This window comes from Carica papaya, chromosome 5 (genome assembly GCF_054855325.1).
Source record: "Carica papaya isolate Zhongbai chromosome 5, ASM5485532v1, whole genome shotgun sequence".
Taxonomy (NCBI): domain Eukaryota; kingdom Viridiplantae; phylum Streptophyta; class Magnoliopsida; order Brassicales; family Caricaceae; genus Carica; species Carica papaya.
The window spans coordinates 972,302-989,237 of NC_142313.1; the positions used below are offsets into that span (position 1 = coordinate 972,302).

The 16,936-nt window shown below is 35.6% G+C and overlaps 3 protein-coding genes and 1 pseudogene across 5 annotated transcripts; 3 read left to right on the forward strand and 1 right to left on the reverse strand.

Moving 5' to 3' along the window:
• Positions 1–44: 44 nt before the first annotated feature.
• Positions 45–3,776, forward strand: AAE7 (acyl-activating enzyme 7). Its single transcript, XM_022040853.2, has 3 exons — positions 45–384; positions 1,430–2,020; positions 2,700–3,776. Exons 1-3 carry the CDS (start codon positions 166–168, stop codon positions 3,594–3,596), a joined length of 1,707 nt encoding a protein of 568 aa, XP_021896545.1. The 5' UTR covers positions 45–165; the 3' UTR covers positions 3,597–3,776.
• Positions 3,777–7,488: 3,712 nt separating this feature from the next.
• Positions 7,489–11,407, forward strand: BXL1 (beta-xylosidase 1). The gene is made up of 6 exons (XM_022040867.2): positions 7,489–8,158; positions 9,133–9,414; positions 9,516–9,685; positions 9,780–9,877; positions 9,945–10,295; positions 10,379–11,407. The coding sequence occupies exons 1-6, from the start codon at positions 7,751–7,753 to the stop codon at positions 11,401–11,403; spliced, it is 2,334 nt and encodes a 777-aa protein (XP_021896559.2). The 5' UTR covers positions 7,489–7,750; the 3' UTR covers positions 11,404–11,407.
• A 961-nt stretch (positions 11,408–12,368) lies between these two features.
• Positions 12,369–15,504, forward strand: LOC110813660 (cAMP-regulated phosphoprotein 19-related protein). 3 transcript variants are annotated; one of them, XM_022040890.2, is made up of 7 exons: positions 12,369–12,491; positions 13,244–13,306; positions 14,474–14,533; positions 14,620–14,667; positions 14,791–14,853; positions 14,988–15,050; positions 15,276–15,504. In XM_022040890.2, the coding sequence occupies exons 2-7, from the start codon at positions 13,256–13,258 to the stop codon at positions 15,285–15,287; spliced, it is 297 nt and encodes a 98-aa protein (XP_021896582.1). In that variant the 5' UTR covers positions 12,369–12,491; positions 13,244–13,255; the 3' UTR covers positions 15,288–15,504. The 3 variants fall into 3 exon arrangements, with proteins under 3 accessions (XP_021896582.1, XP_088076384.1, XP_088076385.1); XM_088220258.1 differs by having other exon boundaries at positions 12,386–12,576; XM_088220259.1 differs by lacking the exon at positions 12,369–12,491 and adding an exon at positions 12,531–12,552.
• Positions 15,505–15,586: 82 nt separating this feature from the next.
• LOC110813653 (3-oxo-Delta(4,5)-steroid 5-beta-reductase pseudogene) lies at positions 15,587–16,875 on the reverse strand (annotated as a pseudogene).
• Between the last annotated feature and the right edge of the window lie 61 nt (positions 16,876–16,936).

The window sequence follows — 16,936 nt, forward strand, 5'->3', positions numbered from 1 at the left end:
ATAAATTGACACGTCAGACGTACCATATACTCGGGTATAAATAGGACCTCCTTCACTGCGCTCTCGCCTTCTTCAATCAATTTCAAAGCTTCTACAAAGAGAACAGAGAGAGCGAGAGCGAGCGAGCGAGCGAGAGAGAGAGAGAGAGAGAGAGAAGGTGCAGGAATGGCGAAGGTGTGGCGAGACATAGACGATCTGCCGAAGAATGATGCGAACTACACAGCGTTGACGCCACTTTGGTTCCTGGAGAGAGCGGCTAAGGTGCATCCGACCAGAAGGTCCGTAGTCCATGGATCTCTGCAGTACACATGGCACCAGACGTACGAGCGCTGCCGACGGTTGGCCTCTGCGCTCACCAGTCACTCCATCGGCCCCGGTTGCACGGTCATCACTTCCTCCTTCCCTCGCTCTCTCTTTCTTTTTGAAATGTTTTTGTTAAATCGGTGAATCGAGTGAATAGCTGAGTTTAGTTATGTTTATTTTCGCGCTCAACCTGATAACTGAAATATTATCTGTTGTTTTTTTCTTTTTCAAATTTTTTTAGAGCATCCTCTGCTTTTTACTTTCGAATCTTATACTGTTGATTTATTTATTTTTTAATTGTTATTAGTGATCAAAATTATGAAATATTATTAGCTGAAGGTAATTCTTCCCGAGATTTCTTGAGAATAAAATTATAGTCAGGGGAATAATGATAGTCAAAATTACAACTATTGACTACATCCTATAATATAATTAACTATAAGCACTAGCATGTGTTAATACTTGTTTTTTCAGGAGCTTTTGTTGGAATGGATAGATTACACAATGAATTTTTTTCTAATCTTCCTCGGTTTAAAAAAGATTCATTGTTTAGTAGACAAGCATTTTATTAGAACATAAACAATAAACTGTATCATTCCTTATCCGTTTAATTTTTAATAGAATTATTTCAATTCATTATTTAACAGATTTGTTAGATTTCGTTGAATTTGATTTAACTCTATTATTTGACGTTTTATGTTAGATTCAAAGGCTTAGTATTTGAGTTTGGGCTCTGAGTTCCGTTAAAATTTAATTTCGCCACTCTGATATTAGCTTAATGTCCGCATCAGTTTGATGGATGCGCAAGCCAGTATATTAGAACATAAATACTAGATTGAGGTACTTTATATCAGTATAGACTTTTAGAAAAATAAGTTTGGTGCAAATTTTAGAAGTTACATAATTTACATTTTTGAACTGCTGAGATTGTGAACCACTTTTTTTTCTATGGTTTGTTCTGTTTAATTTATTTCTCACCTCTTAGGAAAGCTTGAAAAGTCTTATTTAGTTGATTGGTGAAATTTTCTATTCATGTTATCTTGTTTGAATTGCTCCTTGGAAAACTCTTTTTCTGTGTCCTTAGCATCTCCCATGGCTTCATTTGAAAGGAGAGTTGTGCTTGCAGGTAGCAATAATAGCACCAAACATCCCTGCTATGTATGAAGCTCATTTTGGAGTACCAATGTCTGGAGCAGTGGTAAACTGTGTAAACATTCGTCTGAATGCAGCCACAATTGCATTTCTTTTAGGTCACTCAAAGTCCGAAGTTGTGATGGTGGATCAAGAGTTTTTCCCCTTGGCAGAGGAAGCTTTGAAAATCATGTCAGAGAAAAGCAAAGGCAATTTCAAGTATCCTCTCTTGATCGTCATAGCTGATGAAAGCTGTGATCCGAAGCAACTGCACTATGCATTGGGAAAAGGTGCCATTGAATATGAGAAGTTCCTGCAAAGTGGTGATCCTGAGTTTGATTGGAAACCTCCGGCTGATGAGTGGCAGAGCATTGCTTTGGGTTACACTTCTGGCACTACTGCTAGTCCCAAGGGGGTGGTGTTGCACCATCGAGGGGCGTATCTCATGGCTCTCAGCGGTGTTCTTATATGGGGGATGACTGAAGGTGCTATTTACTTGTGGACTCTCCCAATGTTCCATTGTAACGGTTGGTGTTACACTTGGTCACTTGCAGCTCTTTGTGGAACAAACATATGTCTCCGGCAGGTAAATAATTATCTGTTGTTTATTTACTACAAAATTTTAAAGAATTTGTGCTTATATCTCATTTTTCCCTAAAGGTTTCACGCTTAGTAAGATTCTGGGGAAAATACCATTGCATTTCCAAGATACTGGAAGGTCTATGATCTGTAAATTGGGGATTAAATTGATTTCTTACTCTGGTAAACTTAGTTTGTGATAAGCTTCTGTTGCTTTTAGTTTGCTTCACCACTCATATGACCAAGAATAAAAAAGGTGGATGTTAGAGTGTGTCTTGAAGATTAAATTACCAGTAAGCAGGGTTTTTCTATGTAGATGAAGGGTATTTCTTGCAGTCTTATTATGGGTTTTCTTCCCTAGCTCGCTACATATATGTATTATTATTCCTACAGTGTATTTCTAAGAAACTTTATGAGGTTTGAGTGTATTAGAATTTCTGTTTAAAAGAAAGAGATGCATTGTAATTTTGAAGTACTTTATTCTGAATTCAAAATTTATCACTCTTATGGAGTACGTTCACTTGAATAAACTACATAAATTCTTTGTCTTCTTTGCTAAATGATTTCTAGTTGTCTGTCTTACCTTTTATCACACACTACCACAATGAACTTGGCTTAATTGTCAACAGTTAGTACTGGTTTAATTTAGTGTCGGTCCAGCTGAAATCTTGTTGGCATTTATGCAGGTCACAGCGAAAGGAGTCTACTCTGCGATAGCAAAGTACCGGGTGACTCACTTCTGTGCGGCCCCTGTGGTGCTCAACTCCATTGTCAATGCACCACCTGAAGATACAATTCTACCTCTCCCCCATGTTGTCAATGTAAATACAGCTGGTGCAGCTCCACCCCCTTCTGTAATCTTGGCTATGTCTCAAAAAGGCTTCAGAGTCACCCATACTTATGGTCTCTCAGAAACCTATGGTCCCTCAACTGTATGTGCGTGGAAGCCTGAGTGGGATTCACTGCCAGCAGAACAGCAAGCTCGCCTCAATGCCCGTCAGGGCGTGCGATATATTGGCTTGGAAGGTGTTGATGTTGTTGATACGCAAACCATGAAACCTGTTCCTGCTGATGGAAAAACTGTTGGAGAGATAGTAATGCGTGGCAATATGGTGATGAAAGGTTACTTGAAAAACCCGAAAGCTAATGCAGAGACTTTTGCTGGTGGGTGGTTTCATTCTGGAGATCTTGGCGTGAAGCATCCGGATAATTATATCGAAGTAAAGGACAGATCGAAGGACATTATCATCTCTGGAGGTGAGAACATTAGTAGTGTAGAGATTGAGAATACTTTATATCAACACCCTGCGGTATTGGAGGCGTCAGTGGTGGCTAGGCCGGACGAGCGTTGGGGAGAGTCACCTTGTGCTTTTGTGACATTAAAGTCAGGGGTGAATGCATCGAATGAAGATCGTTTAGCGGAGGATATAATGAAATTCTGCAGGTTGAAGATGCCTGCTTATTGGGTTCCGAAATCAGTAGTATTCGGACCATTGCCAAAAACTGCTACCGGAAAGATTCAGAAACACATCCTGAGAGCGAAAGCCAAAGAGCTCGGACCTGTCAAGGTGAGTAAGTTGTGAGACGAGTAAATTGTAAATCACGTAATGAAAAAAACTGAATAAATCGGGCTGATGATGATGAAAAAAAAAAATATACAAAATTTCTTTACTGTTTATGCTGGTTTAATGCAATACAGGTTTTTGTATTGTGGAAGATTACTGCATTAATTCTATGATAAAGTTTATTGTTCTGTGCCCAAAGGGAAACTGCTGGGTCTACGACCCTGTAATACAAATAAAATAATACTGTATATTCTGTTTCCCGAACAATTTTTTTATTATGTTAAGAAGAATAAAAAGTTTTTAAATTTAAATGGGTGGGGTCAGTAGTTGACTCTGTTTGTATGACTCGTCTCATTTTATCCATTTAGCTTTTCAAGATAAGGCATGTTATGGTCTTGTCCAAACTCTGATTTCCACGGTGAGGCTTGAAAAAGTTGTTGGTTGTTTCCAAACTAACCTTGCATCTTGTTGTTGAATCTTTCTGTCGTGGGCTCAAAACAAATTAGCCCAAGTTTTATAAAAATTTTTCTTTTTTTTTTTTTTTTGTGTGTGAGAAAATTATATTACATGTATTGAAAATAGTTATAAAAATATTATTAATTCCAAAAATACAATTATCTTCTGTTTGATACAAATAATTGTACATATTGAAATAACAAAAAAACAAAAAAAATAGTATGAAATTATTTAATTCTTCATAAATAAATATTAATTTAATTATTTTATTGCAAAAAAATAAGTACTCTATATAAATACTAAAATATGAAATTTTATTTACATTTCAAAATCAAATTTCAATATTTTAAAAATCAAACATGTTTTTAATAAAATTATCTGAATATAATATTGGAATACCAAACTTTTTTTTTTAAAAAAAGCATAAAGTTTTTCAAAAAAACATGTAAAAATTTATTTTTATCTTCATATATTTTAAAAGACATTTTTTTTTTTTTATAAATTTTATCTATTTATTTACCAAGAAAGACAAATAGATTTTGATAGTATTCTACTACTGACTTATCTTGGTATGCCCGAGCATCCATGGCTTTGTGGGCTCCCCCCTCCATTATTGCAAGTAGTTGCCTTGTTAGTCTATTCTCTTGATTAGGAAGATGAAGTTATTGAGGTTGAAACTATGAAAAATGTGACCAAAAACTCTAGTCAGAAAAATGTACAATAATAATAAATATATATATATATATTTAATTCAAATATATTCTCCATTTACTATTAAATTTTCATTACTTAATATATAAAAGAAACTAGTTGCTGCTGTCTTTAGTTATAGACCATATATATATATATATGTGTGTAATATGGAATTAATAGATTTAGCAAGCAATTAATTAAAACTTATTCTCACCCAGCCATTAATAATTAAGAAAGTTTAAGATACATCAATCATTAATCCTCTAGTTTCCAATTCAATATCCACTTTGATCCAATCATTTTTTTTTTCTTTCAATGTTGCAAGTTGTCTTTGTCATAATCAAATTCTTAGAAGTTTTAATCAACTGGGAAACCATTTCCACTTTGGACTCAAACTCTCTCTCTCTCTCTCTCTCTCTCTTTTAAATAAATAAAAAAAATTCGAGATCGAAAATCATGTCTTTATAAATCATTTAGTCTGATCTTTCGACCTCCTATAAGGTGGCATCGTCGGATTACTTAAGATCGACTTTTATCTCTTCGACACGTGAGTCCTTGCGGTCGAACTCCCTTTTACTCTTGCATTCGAGAATCAATTTTCGTTCATTCTAAAAATATTTTTATACGCTTTTATTACCATTCTTTCGAATTCTATTTTCTAAAATACCATTTTAAATTCTTTTGCATTTTACTTTAAGTAATAATGTAGATCCCTCTGTGTTATCTTGCCTGTCTTACTTAGAAAAAATTGTTAATGAAAATAATTCAAATGACGAATTAATTAATTAATTAATTAAAGAGGATTCCAAATTAGAAGGGGAAAAAGTAAGAGGGAAGGGAGAAGATAAGGGTAAGCTCCATATTGATTCAGTAGGCAAAGGCGATCTTTATACGCCAAGTTGATGGAAATATATACATATAATACACACACATATATGTATATATATAGAATATTAAAGGATAAGAATGTTGTAGCCAATCCACACATACATATCCGCATTAATTTCTTCACCCATGTTATTGACAGATTTGAAAAAAGTTATTCATTCTGATCATAAGTGAATAAGAAATCAAAACTCGTTACTCAGTCATGGTTTACGATTAGGGTTTATGAGTTTATCCAACCTCCTCAAAAAGGGATGTGGTATGGGTCCATTAAGTTTTCATTAAAGATCCAACTGAGCATTTTAGTTTCAGCCGTTTCTTCTGGTTCATCAGCAACCAACTGTTTCCATCTTCTCCATACACACACACACACACACACACATATATATATATGTACACACACGATATATAAATGGTCCTACAAGTCTATTATTTGATTAAATATATCCTCACAAGCAATAAGGAGTACCCACCAGAACATCCATGCATGAAAGTCACGTTACATTGCAGATTATCAAAGATTTGATTTTTTTTTTTTTGGATATGTATTTAGAACCGGTTGGCAATGGCTGCAAGCCAACCCAAACCCAACTCATAAATTATCCATACACATACATATATATACACGTACATACAATATCTTTAGTTATATCTTATACCCATAAAGTCTAAATTAGGGTAAATAATTCAACACCAGACAGGATGTACTTTGAACCTACTCCTCCTTTGTCTGGTTCACAAGATTCTATACTCGTGTTTAATGGGAAAATTCAGAATTTCTGAAAAAACAAAAAGTATTTTAAATTAATTAATTAATTGTTAATCAGAATAAACCTGCTAATCGCATGATTAGTAGACATGATGACGTGGAAACCTAATCTTTTTTTATTTTTTTATTTTTTTTCCAGTAAGTAGTGGGGGCCCACAGGAGAATACATGAGAACATGGCGTAACACATTAACTAGAAAACAGACAAATCAAATGATGTTTGGTTTGTTGCTTCTCCAAGTCGTCAAGGTTTCTCCAAAATGTTCGTTATCCCAACTGTCCGTCACCTTTTTCTAATTTATTTATTAATTAATTTTCAAATAATAATAATAATAATAAAATAAAAAATTATTACTATATATATATATATATATATATTAGACACAGATCAAGAGTGAAAGAACAAGAATAACATTATATGTATATATATATATATATATTATAGCTGCTGGCTGCTGTTGACTCTTTAGTACTACTTACTAATTACCCAGTAAGAAATCACCAATATTTAAGGAACATGGAATATACGTACACATATATATATGTATGTATGTATATATATATCTATTAATATCTATAGATTGTTTTTTCCTTTTTCAATGATCTTTTAATGTTCTTATTTTAGCCTGTAAATGTATAAAAACATTAATTTGGTAACTAACAGAAACTAAATATAGAATATTTTGACTGCAGTAAATATATATATGTATATATGTGTGTGTGTGTGTATATATATATATATATATATATATATATATATGTAACGTATAAACATCATGCACCTTAGGGCCAACAAAATATTTACTATAATTGAAGTGGGTTATCCCTATCTTATTTTCTTTAATTAAATCTAATCTATATCTATGAATTAATTTATTAATTCTAATTAATTGTTTACCATTTTAATATCAGATTATTTTCCATATATAAAAATATATTGCTATAAACAGCAATTAATTAATTAATTAATTAATTAACTCATAAATAATTGGATTCATTAATTCTAATTAATTATTTACCATTTGAAGATCAGATTTTTTTTTTCTTTCCCATATATGAAAAAAATATATTTCTAGAAACAGCAAATAATTAATATCTTTTAATTTCCATAACAGGAGGATGTGACTTAGAAAATTGGATATTGACAAATGAATCCTACTCATCATGTCCATTTACACCGAACCCTTCTTTATCCATTACAATTTCTGTGTTTGTGTGTATATATATATATATCTGCATATGCATGTATCTCCACCCAAAACCAGAACTCAGCTCTCCTCCATACCCATTTCATTTCCAAGCTCTCTTCTTCAGAAACATAACACACACACACACACACATATATATAGTTACAGTGACAAAAGCTATATATGTATATACTCAAAGCCATGAGGACGCTGCTGAATGTAGCGGTAGTAATGTTATTAGTAGTTTTGAGTCGGGTGTCGGGTCGGGCTCCATTTGCATGCGACCCGAGAAACGGGTTGACGAGGACTCAGAAGTTCTGTAACGCGAACCTACCGGTTCACGTGAGAGTTCGGGACTTGATCGGACGGCTGACGTTGCAGGAGAAGATCAGGCTGCTGGTGAACAATGCAGCTCCGGTACCGAGGCTGGGAATTCAAGGGTACGAGTGGTGGTCGGAGGCTCTTCACGGCGTCTCCAACACCGGTCCCGGCGTCAAGTTCGGCAGCCAGTTTCCCGGAGCCACCAGCTTCCCTCAAGTCATCACCACCGCTGCTTCCTTCAATCAGTCCTTGTGGGTACAAATCGGACGGGTAAGAAATATTTTAAATTATCAAATTTTTATTTTATTTTTTTTACTTTTCTGGGTTTTAATTATCTTAGAATAAAAAATAATTTAATTTTTAAAATAAATTATAATTGAGAATATTTGTATACTTTTTTGGACCACATTTGGCTGTCGATTTCGTTGTATCTTTTTAGTGATAAGCAGCTTTCGGCCATCCTTGTTTGGATTTTTATCATTTTTGAGACTTTAGGGCCATACCCACAGTGCTATAAATTGATAATTTTGTGTGTGGACCAAACAGAGCCTTGAAAAAGTCATCTTTCCTCATATATACCAGAAAATATCATCAATTGTTTTTGTTTTCTCAAAAGATATTTTAAAGATTTTAATCTTGTACAAATCCTATACCAAGTGTAATTTGTGCACGCCCTATTACTTACAACAGTACAAGAGTTAGTACCGGCAACATTCATCGTTACTCGATATCTATTCCCATTTGTTCTCTTAACTTTCGTTTCTCGGTATCCCAGTAGCTCCATACTTGAGTGTTAGACCAACATCACCCATCGATAAATATTTAATTTTATGTATTTTTTAATTGAATTAATTCAATTTTGATAACCTAATTCATGTGGATGTTTATTTGACGGACTGTCCACGTAAATCAGAAGCAATTATAGATGCTATAACAAAATTTCGTAAGAAAATTTATCGAGAAATCTACGAAGATAGAATTCGATCTCAACAGGAGAATCGTTGTTTTACTACCAATCACAAATTCTTTTTTGTACGCATATTGGAGATTATGATCAAGAATTACTCTATCAACCATCATTTACTTCAGAGATCCCTACTGAAATATTTTTTAAATACAAAAGTTCAGTCTCTTCTCGTGAATTTGTGAATTAGGCTGCGTAAATTGGAGTTCATCGTAAACGTGAAATGAAATACTTATCTTATATATATACAAATTCAATATGTATATATGAAATGTTACAGGTAGTGTCAGATGAAGCAAGAGCAATGTACAATGGGGGGGTGGCAGGGCTAACATATTGGAGCCCTAATGTGAATATCTTCCGAGATCCAAGATGGGGCCGCGGCCAAGAAACTCCCGGTGAAGATCCCGGAATGGCCGGTAAATACGCCGCTAGTTACGTCCGGGGACTTCAAAGTATTACCGGGAAAAACCGGTTAAAGGTTGCCGCATGCTGCAAGCACTACACCGCGTATGATCTTGATAACTGGAATAAAGTGGACCGCTTCCATTTCAACGCGAAGGTAAAAAAAAAAAAAAGTCAATATTTAGTATTTGGTTTTTTTATTTTTATAAAAAAATATTTTATATTTAATTAAATTTAGAAAAATTCTGATTGGTCCAGGTAAGCAAGCAAGACTTGGAGGACACCTTCAACGTGCCATTTAAGGTGTGTGTTCGAGAAGGGAATGTTGCCAGTGTGATGTGCTCGTACAATCAAGTAAATGGAAAGCCCACGTGTGCCGATCCTGATCTCCTCAAAAACACTATACGTGGTCAATGGGGTCTCGACGGGTAATCTTGACCCTGGAAACATCTTTGGTCTTTTTTTTGGTCGACTAAACGGACGGCTCCTGATCATGTTGATTTTATTATATGATGAAAACAGGTATATAGTGTCCGATTGTGATTCCGTTGAGGTTCTGTACGCCGATCAACACTACACGGCCACACCAGAGGAGGCGGCTGCGATCACCGTCAAAGCTGGTCAGTAGGAAATTCATTGAATTCTAATTTTTTTGTGATCTTGAACTTAAAAATCCATTCTTTTCAGGTTTGAACTTGGACTGCGGACCGTTTTTAGCTGTGCATACAGAACAAGCCATAAAAAAACAACTTATGAATGAAGAAGATGTTAACATAGCCTTGGAATACACAATTACTGTTCAGATGAGACTTGGAATGTTTGATGGTGAACCGTCAAGCCAAGAATACGGCCATCTTGGCCCAGAACATGTTTGCACCCCGGCTCACCAACAACTCGCTCTTGAGGCTGCCAGACAAGGAATCGTTCTTCTAAAAAATTCTGGGAAATCGCTGCCGTTGTCCACTTCACGACATCGTTATGTTGCAGTGATTGGACCCAATTCGGATGTTACTCAAACCATGATTGGAAACTATGCAGGTAATTTGATTAGTTAAAAACCCAATTTAACATATATAAATATAATCTATAAACTTCACTGAATAAATATATATCTTTCGCAGGAGTACCATGTGGGTATACAAGTCCTTTACAAGGAATATCTAAATACGCTAGAGCTGTTCACCAGCCAGGATGTAATGGTGTTGCTTGTCCTAGTAATGAGAAGTTTCACGATGCAGAAGTAGCAGCTCGTAACTCAGATGCAACAGTACTAATAATGGGACTAGACCAATCAATTGAACAAGAAGGAAGAGATAAGATCAACCTCCTCCTGCCTGGACACCAGCAAGAGCTTGTGGAACGAGCAGCCATGGCATCTAGAGGTCCAGTAATCTTGGTCTTGATGTGCGGCAGCCCTGTCGATGTGTCATTTGCGAAGAACAATCCTCGAATTGGTGCCATTTTGTGGGTTGGTTATCCAGGCCAAGCAGGAGGAGCTGCGATCGCTGATGTTTTGTTCGGAACAACTAATCCAGGGGGAAAATTGCCAATGACATGGTACCCACAAGATTATTTGGCTAAAGCACCAATGACAAGAATGGATATGAGAGCATCAGGAAACTATCCTGGTAGAACTTACAGGTTCTACAAAGGTCCTGTTGTTTTCCCATTTGGGCATGGCTTGAGTTACACAAAATTTACTCATAGTTTATCAACAGCTCCAACTCAAGTTTTAGTTCCTCTATCATCGACTGCCACCAGTCTTTTCGCAACGAAAAACTCAACCATGTCAACCAACACAATCAGAGTGTCACATGCCAACTGCAATGCGCTCGAGCCATTAACCATACATGTTGATGTTACAAACACTGGACCTATGGATGGAGCTCATGTTCTTCTCGTGTTTTCAGCACCATCCGAAAAATCAAAAGGGTCGCCGATCAAACAGTTAGTGAGCTTCGAAAAGGTTCACGTCATGGCAGGATCGAAACAAAGAGTCAAGATTGATGTCCATGCCTGCAAGCATCTCAGTGTTGCGGACGAATTTGGAGTTCGAAGAATTCCATTAGGCGAACATAATCTGCACATCGGCGACCTCAAACATTCCATTTCAATTCAAACAACATTGAAAGATATTAAACCTTAGTGAATACAGGAGATAGATTTAAGTTTGAATTTTTCAAAGACAGGAAAAATCAATAAGCGAACCAGCCGAAAAGCAAAAGGTCTTGCCGGTTAGAGTCTTACTTTTATAAAATGTACTCCAGAGAGTAAATTCTATAAGGAGCTGCTCATTTTGTTATTGTGTACCCCCCAAAAAAAGTCAGTTGACTTATTTTAATCAGCTTGTTGATGAAGATGACGTATGATTTAGAAATCTTTGGAAATGCAGCATATGGGTTTGTGACACGTGTTTTCAAAAGACGTCCATGATATCTGATGAATCCGATTTTATTGAATATAAATATTAATTTAAATTAGTATTTTAATTGAAAATAAAATATTATTTAAAAAATATATAATAAATTAATATTATATTTTATCATAAAATATTGAATTGATTAATTAAAAAAAATTGAAAATGTTATCGAATTCTCAAAGCATAATTTATTTATTTAATAAAAATGGTTAAAAGTTTAAAATAGAAAATATAAAAAATAAAAAATCGAAATGGTCGGATAGGTGTCGGTGAGATGAGGAGGTGCTGTGCGCGCACGCGCCAGAAAACGTACGGAGTTTTTGGCTGGGTATGAACTGGCCGATACCGATATCATAACGGCATAAACTATAAATCTCTTAAATTATTACGTCATATAAATCTTTTTAGAAAGTATAAAATAATATTCGGTAATAATTAAAAATAATAATTAAGGAAGAAAATACGAATCAAATATTCATTTTCACCAATTTACCAAAAAAGAAAAAAAAATATCGCAATTTTAATTATACGAATTAAAATTAGAATTTGAAAATTTATGTAAATTATAAATTTTATATTGGGAGAATAATAATTATTAAAAATTAAAATTGGTTTAAAAAAATAAATATATTTTGTCGTGTAGTGGTAGAAAAAAAAAAGATGAGATTGGTAATTAGATTTTGTTTTTATTTCTATAATAAATTCAAAAATATATTCTTATCACACCCTGTGACTCAATCCTCCTTCCATTTCTCTCTACCCTTGCTTCCTTCTTCATCTTCTCTGCCGCATCTCCTCCTCTTCTCTTCCCCAAGGTAATGCCAAAATCATCTCTCTCACACACGCGCACGCAAGCAGACACGTGCGGGGCTCTCGGTTCTCCGTGTTCGTTCCAATTAGGTTTTGTTTTGGTTTGATTTGTTTTCTGCTTGTACGTCCTTTTGCATTTCCATTAACAGCTTCTGTGCTTTTGCATCTGAACTGCTTTTTCACTTTTGATGTTTGTTATAGTAAATATACTAATTTATCGCTTTTGGCGTCCGGTTATTGCTTGTCTCTGTTTCTCTGCGACATTTCCGCGGGTAGCTTATCGGCTTCGTTTCGTTGTTTGAGTGCGTTTGCTTTGATTTGTAGTTATGGTAGATAAACTAGTTAGACACTTTTGTATTTCTCTTATTGTCTCTGTTTCTCTGCGATATTTCTGAAAGTAGGTTTTTGCGTTTTCAGTACTTTTGGATTTGATTTGTAGGTATAGCAAACATGGAAATTAAGCTCTCTGTTTTGGTGCTCTCTTATTGTTCCTCTGCGATATTTCAGCAAGTAGCTTATCGACTTTTGCGTTTTCGGTACTTTTGGATTTGATTTGTAGTTATAGCAAATATGGAAATTAAGCTCTGTTTTGGTGCTTTCTTATTGTATCTGTATCTATGTTTCTCTGCGTCGTCTTCTTCGATGAAAACCTGGAAACAGTACGGAACCGGAAGATTAATTCGTTATTAGAAAATAAGAATGATTAATTTATATTAATTAGTGATTAATGATGGTTGGACTTTGGTTTAATTAACAGGACAAGTTAGAGATGACGGACTGCAACAGAGGACAGGACTTTTATGCTTCACAGGACATTGAGGTACACACAGATAGAAACCAGTACAGTACTGTTTCATAATTCGACGTCGTTTTTATTTTTTATCTTTTGAAATAATAGGATTTAAGAGACTTTTTTTTTTTTTCTCCCCTCCCTGAAATAAAAATATTAATATAAAATTTTAAAATTCAGTCTACAAAAACTCGTGTACTAACAGTCAATTCACACTGTTTGGAAACGGTCATTCTAGAAGGTCCATCCATGCCACTCACGGGATTAACGGAACAAATATTTTTCTCATTTAATTTGTAATAATACAAAATATAAGAAATATATTTAAATATAATTACATTAATTATATGGTAATATTAAAATTTGAATTTTCTTTCTAAAAATTGGGTTTTTGTTGGATTTTATATGGTCCGAAGTGATTGCATGTGCTCGTGTCCACCATGATTGGATGGGCCTGTGGTTCGCTCATCAAACGGACGTTATTTTGACACGTCACTCCATCATATGTCGTGTAAATACATACGTTAGCTTTACGTAGACGTACAGTCGACTAAGCGGCGGCATTCTCTGTTTCTTCGGAAAATGTCGGCAGTGCACGTTTCAATTTTAATTGCCTTTGCTGAACAGTACGTGTCCTGCATAACAGTAATAGCTTTATGAATTTGAACCGTGTCTTTTTTAATCGTTATTTATATAGTTTTATACGATTGGTCGTAGTAATTCAAAACGAAAGAATTATATTTGATTGAATTCCGAGGAGTCAGATTATGTGAGTTTGAATTAAAAAAAAAAGTGTTATAATTTATATATGTATGATTTAATTAATAAATACAAAATTTTTTTAAAAAAAATTTGATAAATAAAATTAAAAAAATAAAATTAATGCGCGCCTTATAGTAGGCTGTCGACTTTATCACTTTAACATTTTTTCTCATTCATTATTTTTTTTATATTCTCTTTTGTCTTCCTTTATTATATAATTTGCGTGGTGTTTATATGTGCGTGTAATAGTCATTACTATTTACATTTGAACTTAATTTTTAGGCCCAAGCTTAAATTTGAAATAAACTAAAAGTATTACTAAAATATACGAATTCTAAAATAAAATAGATTTGTTCAAAATATAGTGTTAATTTAGGTTTTTATTTTAAGATATAGTTTTATATAATTTTACAATTGATTATACGATTTAATCAGGAAGCTGTTACAAAGAAATATGGAGGACTCGCCCCGAAAAAGAAGCCTTTAATTTCAAAAGTAAGTGACTAAAGTGCATAGCAAATAAGTAGTATAGTATATAATGTATAGAATGAACTGTTTGAACTTTTCTTCAATGGGTTCAGGACCACGAACGTGCTTTCTTCGATTCAGCCGACTGGGCATTGTATAAGGTGCATACATACCTATACACATTATTAGCCTTTACATATATACATCTAGATTAAGGGTATATATTGATTTAAATCAGTAGTGAACTATTTGCAATTTTGGATTTTTGGTCAATGTTGGAACAGCAAGGTGCTGCCGTGAATCAAAGACCAACAGTAGCAATTGAGACCCTGAGACCAAAATTACAGGTAATCAACGTGCGACCTTCGTTCTTGTGTTTGCTTCTTAATAAATTAATTACCACATATACTTATTCTAATTATAATTAATATATATATATATATATGTATTTATACATTAAAACAATTCGAAAAATTTACAGAGAACACCACGCCAACGACTACCACCAAGAAGACCCACCTGCACATCTGGTCAAGATAGCATTGTAAGTAATTAACAAATCAAAAAATTTCATTCCTTCAATTTTTACGAAGTAATTGCAAATAACTAAATACATCTTTTCTTCTTTTTCTTTTTCTTTTTTTTTTTTGCGAGGAATCATCAATTCCAATTTTCAATTTTTTGGAGTAATTTACAAATAAGTAATAAAATTATTGAAATATATAACTTTTTATTTTAAGAAACAAATCAATTTTGTTGGATGGTGCAGCTCTGCGAGTAGGTCTTACTGGATATAAAGTACAGATTGCGGCAATCAGAGGAGCACTTTCTTCTGTGCTGATGACATTTGTACACATGGTGATACTATCATTGGCGGCCCTCGTATGCTCGTAACTTTAGCTTTTCAATAATAAAAAATGAGAACGACAAACTTGTCCATACATGATTTTTGTCTGTGTGGTGCACATATAATTAACTCACTCTTAGTTTCTTTTTAATTTTTTAATTTTTTTTTTTCAGAATTCCCATCTCTTTTAATTATATATATATAATTATTTTCAAAATAAACTAAATTAAGAGTTTCCAAATATTAAGGTATGAATTTCATGTTTCTCAACCGGTTCACCCACAACCTAATACATTTCAACGTGTCCGCATAGCCAAAAAACCCATATTCCCGGCTCTTGGTCATGCTCGAAACATGCTGAAAGCCAAAACTCAACACATAACGAACCGCGCCGAAGCATGTGATTTCCTCCATCTTGGTCCTCTCTAACCCATGCTCCCGCACAATCTCATCCCACACTTTTCCTTTCCCTTCCATCGCGACCACAACATCGAACTCCTCATTCTCATCGAACGGCACGAATTCAACACCGAACACGTCGCACAGGGCCTTCCACAGTGTCTTCCACATGAAAACATCTCCGTTCGTGCAGTTAAAAGCCTCGTTCTTCGCCCGGCTCGTCGCGGCCGCCCATATTTGCTGCTCCGCCAACACGCGTGCGTCCGTCATGTCGACGAAGTGTTCCCACGCGTAACGAGTTCCCGGGAACCGAAACGGCAAGCCCTCGTGTTTACAGATCGCCGCGTAGACCGCGACGGTGAGCAGGAAGTTGTAAAAGCTCCTCGTCGACGCGCCGATGATGATTGAAGAGCGGTGGACGGAGTACGCGAGCGGCGGCGAGTGGGATGCGAGTAAATCCTCTTGCGCGTAGTAGAAATTGGGGCACGGTAACCGGGGTGTGTCCTCGCGGAAGGGTAGGGAGAGAGTTTGGGAAAGGGGGAGGACCCGATCGAATGGACCCATGTAGTGTTTTGTGCCGGTCTGGAGAGTGACGTGGCGGAGCCTGGATCCTGAACCGGAGGTTAGGACATGGAGGACGTTGGATAGCATGGTTTGGTTGACGAGGATGTTTTGTTCTTCGGTTTCTCGGACTTGTATAGCGACCCAGAAGAGGTGGGTGATTTCGGCGGAGAGCGGAGAGAGTTTTCGGCGGGTGTCGGGGAGACTGGCGGCGTCGAAGGAGATGTAAGAGTGGAGGAGGGAGGAGGGGAACCAGGTGGGTATTGAACGGCGAGCCGAGCCGTAGACTTTCCAGGGTCCGCCCAAGGCGGTGGGGGAGTTTAAGGACTCGGCTATGCTCAAGCCAGCCATGCCTGTTACTCCGACTATCAGTGCCACCGCCGACGAGGAGCTTGAGAGTTCTTGCTGCTGATCCATTTTTGTCAGTGAGAGGAAGGGATCGAGATCGGAGAGAGCGGCGGTCAGTGGTGGGTCGGTCTTGATCCAATTTGGTTTACTTTAATAGACGGATGAAGTCGGGAAGGACAAGAACAAAACATATTAAATGTTAGAGAGAATCAAATTAAATCTCTACTAATTTATTATTTTTCTCGATAAAAGTAATATACAATAATAATTGAATT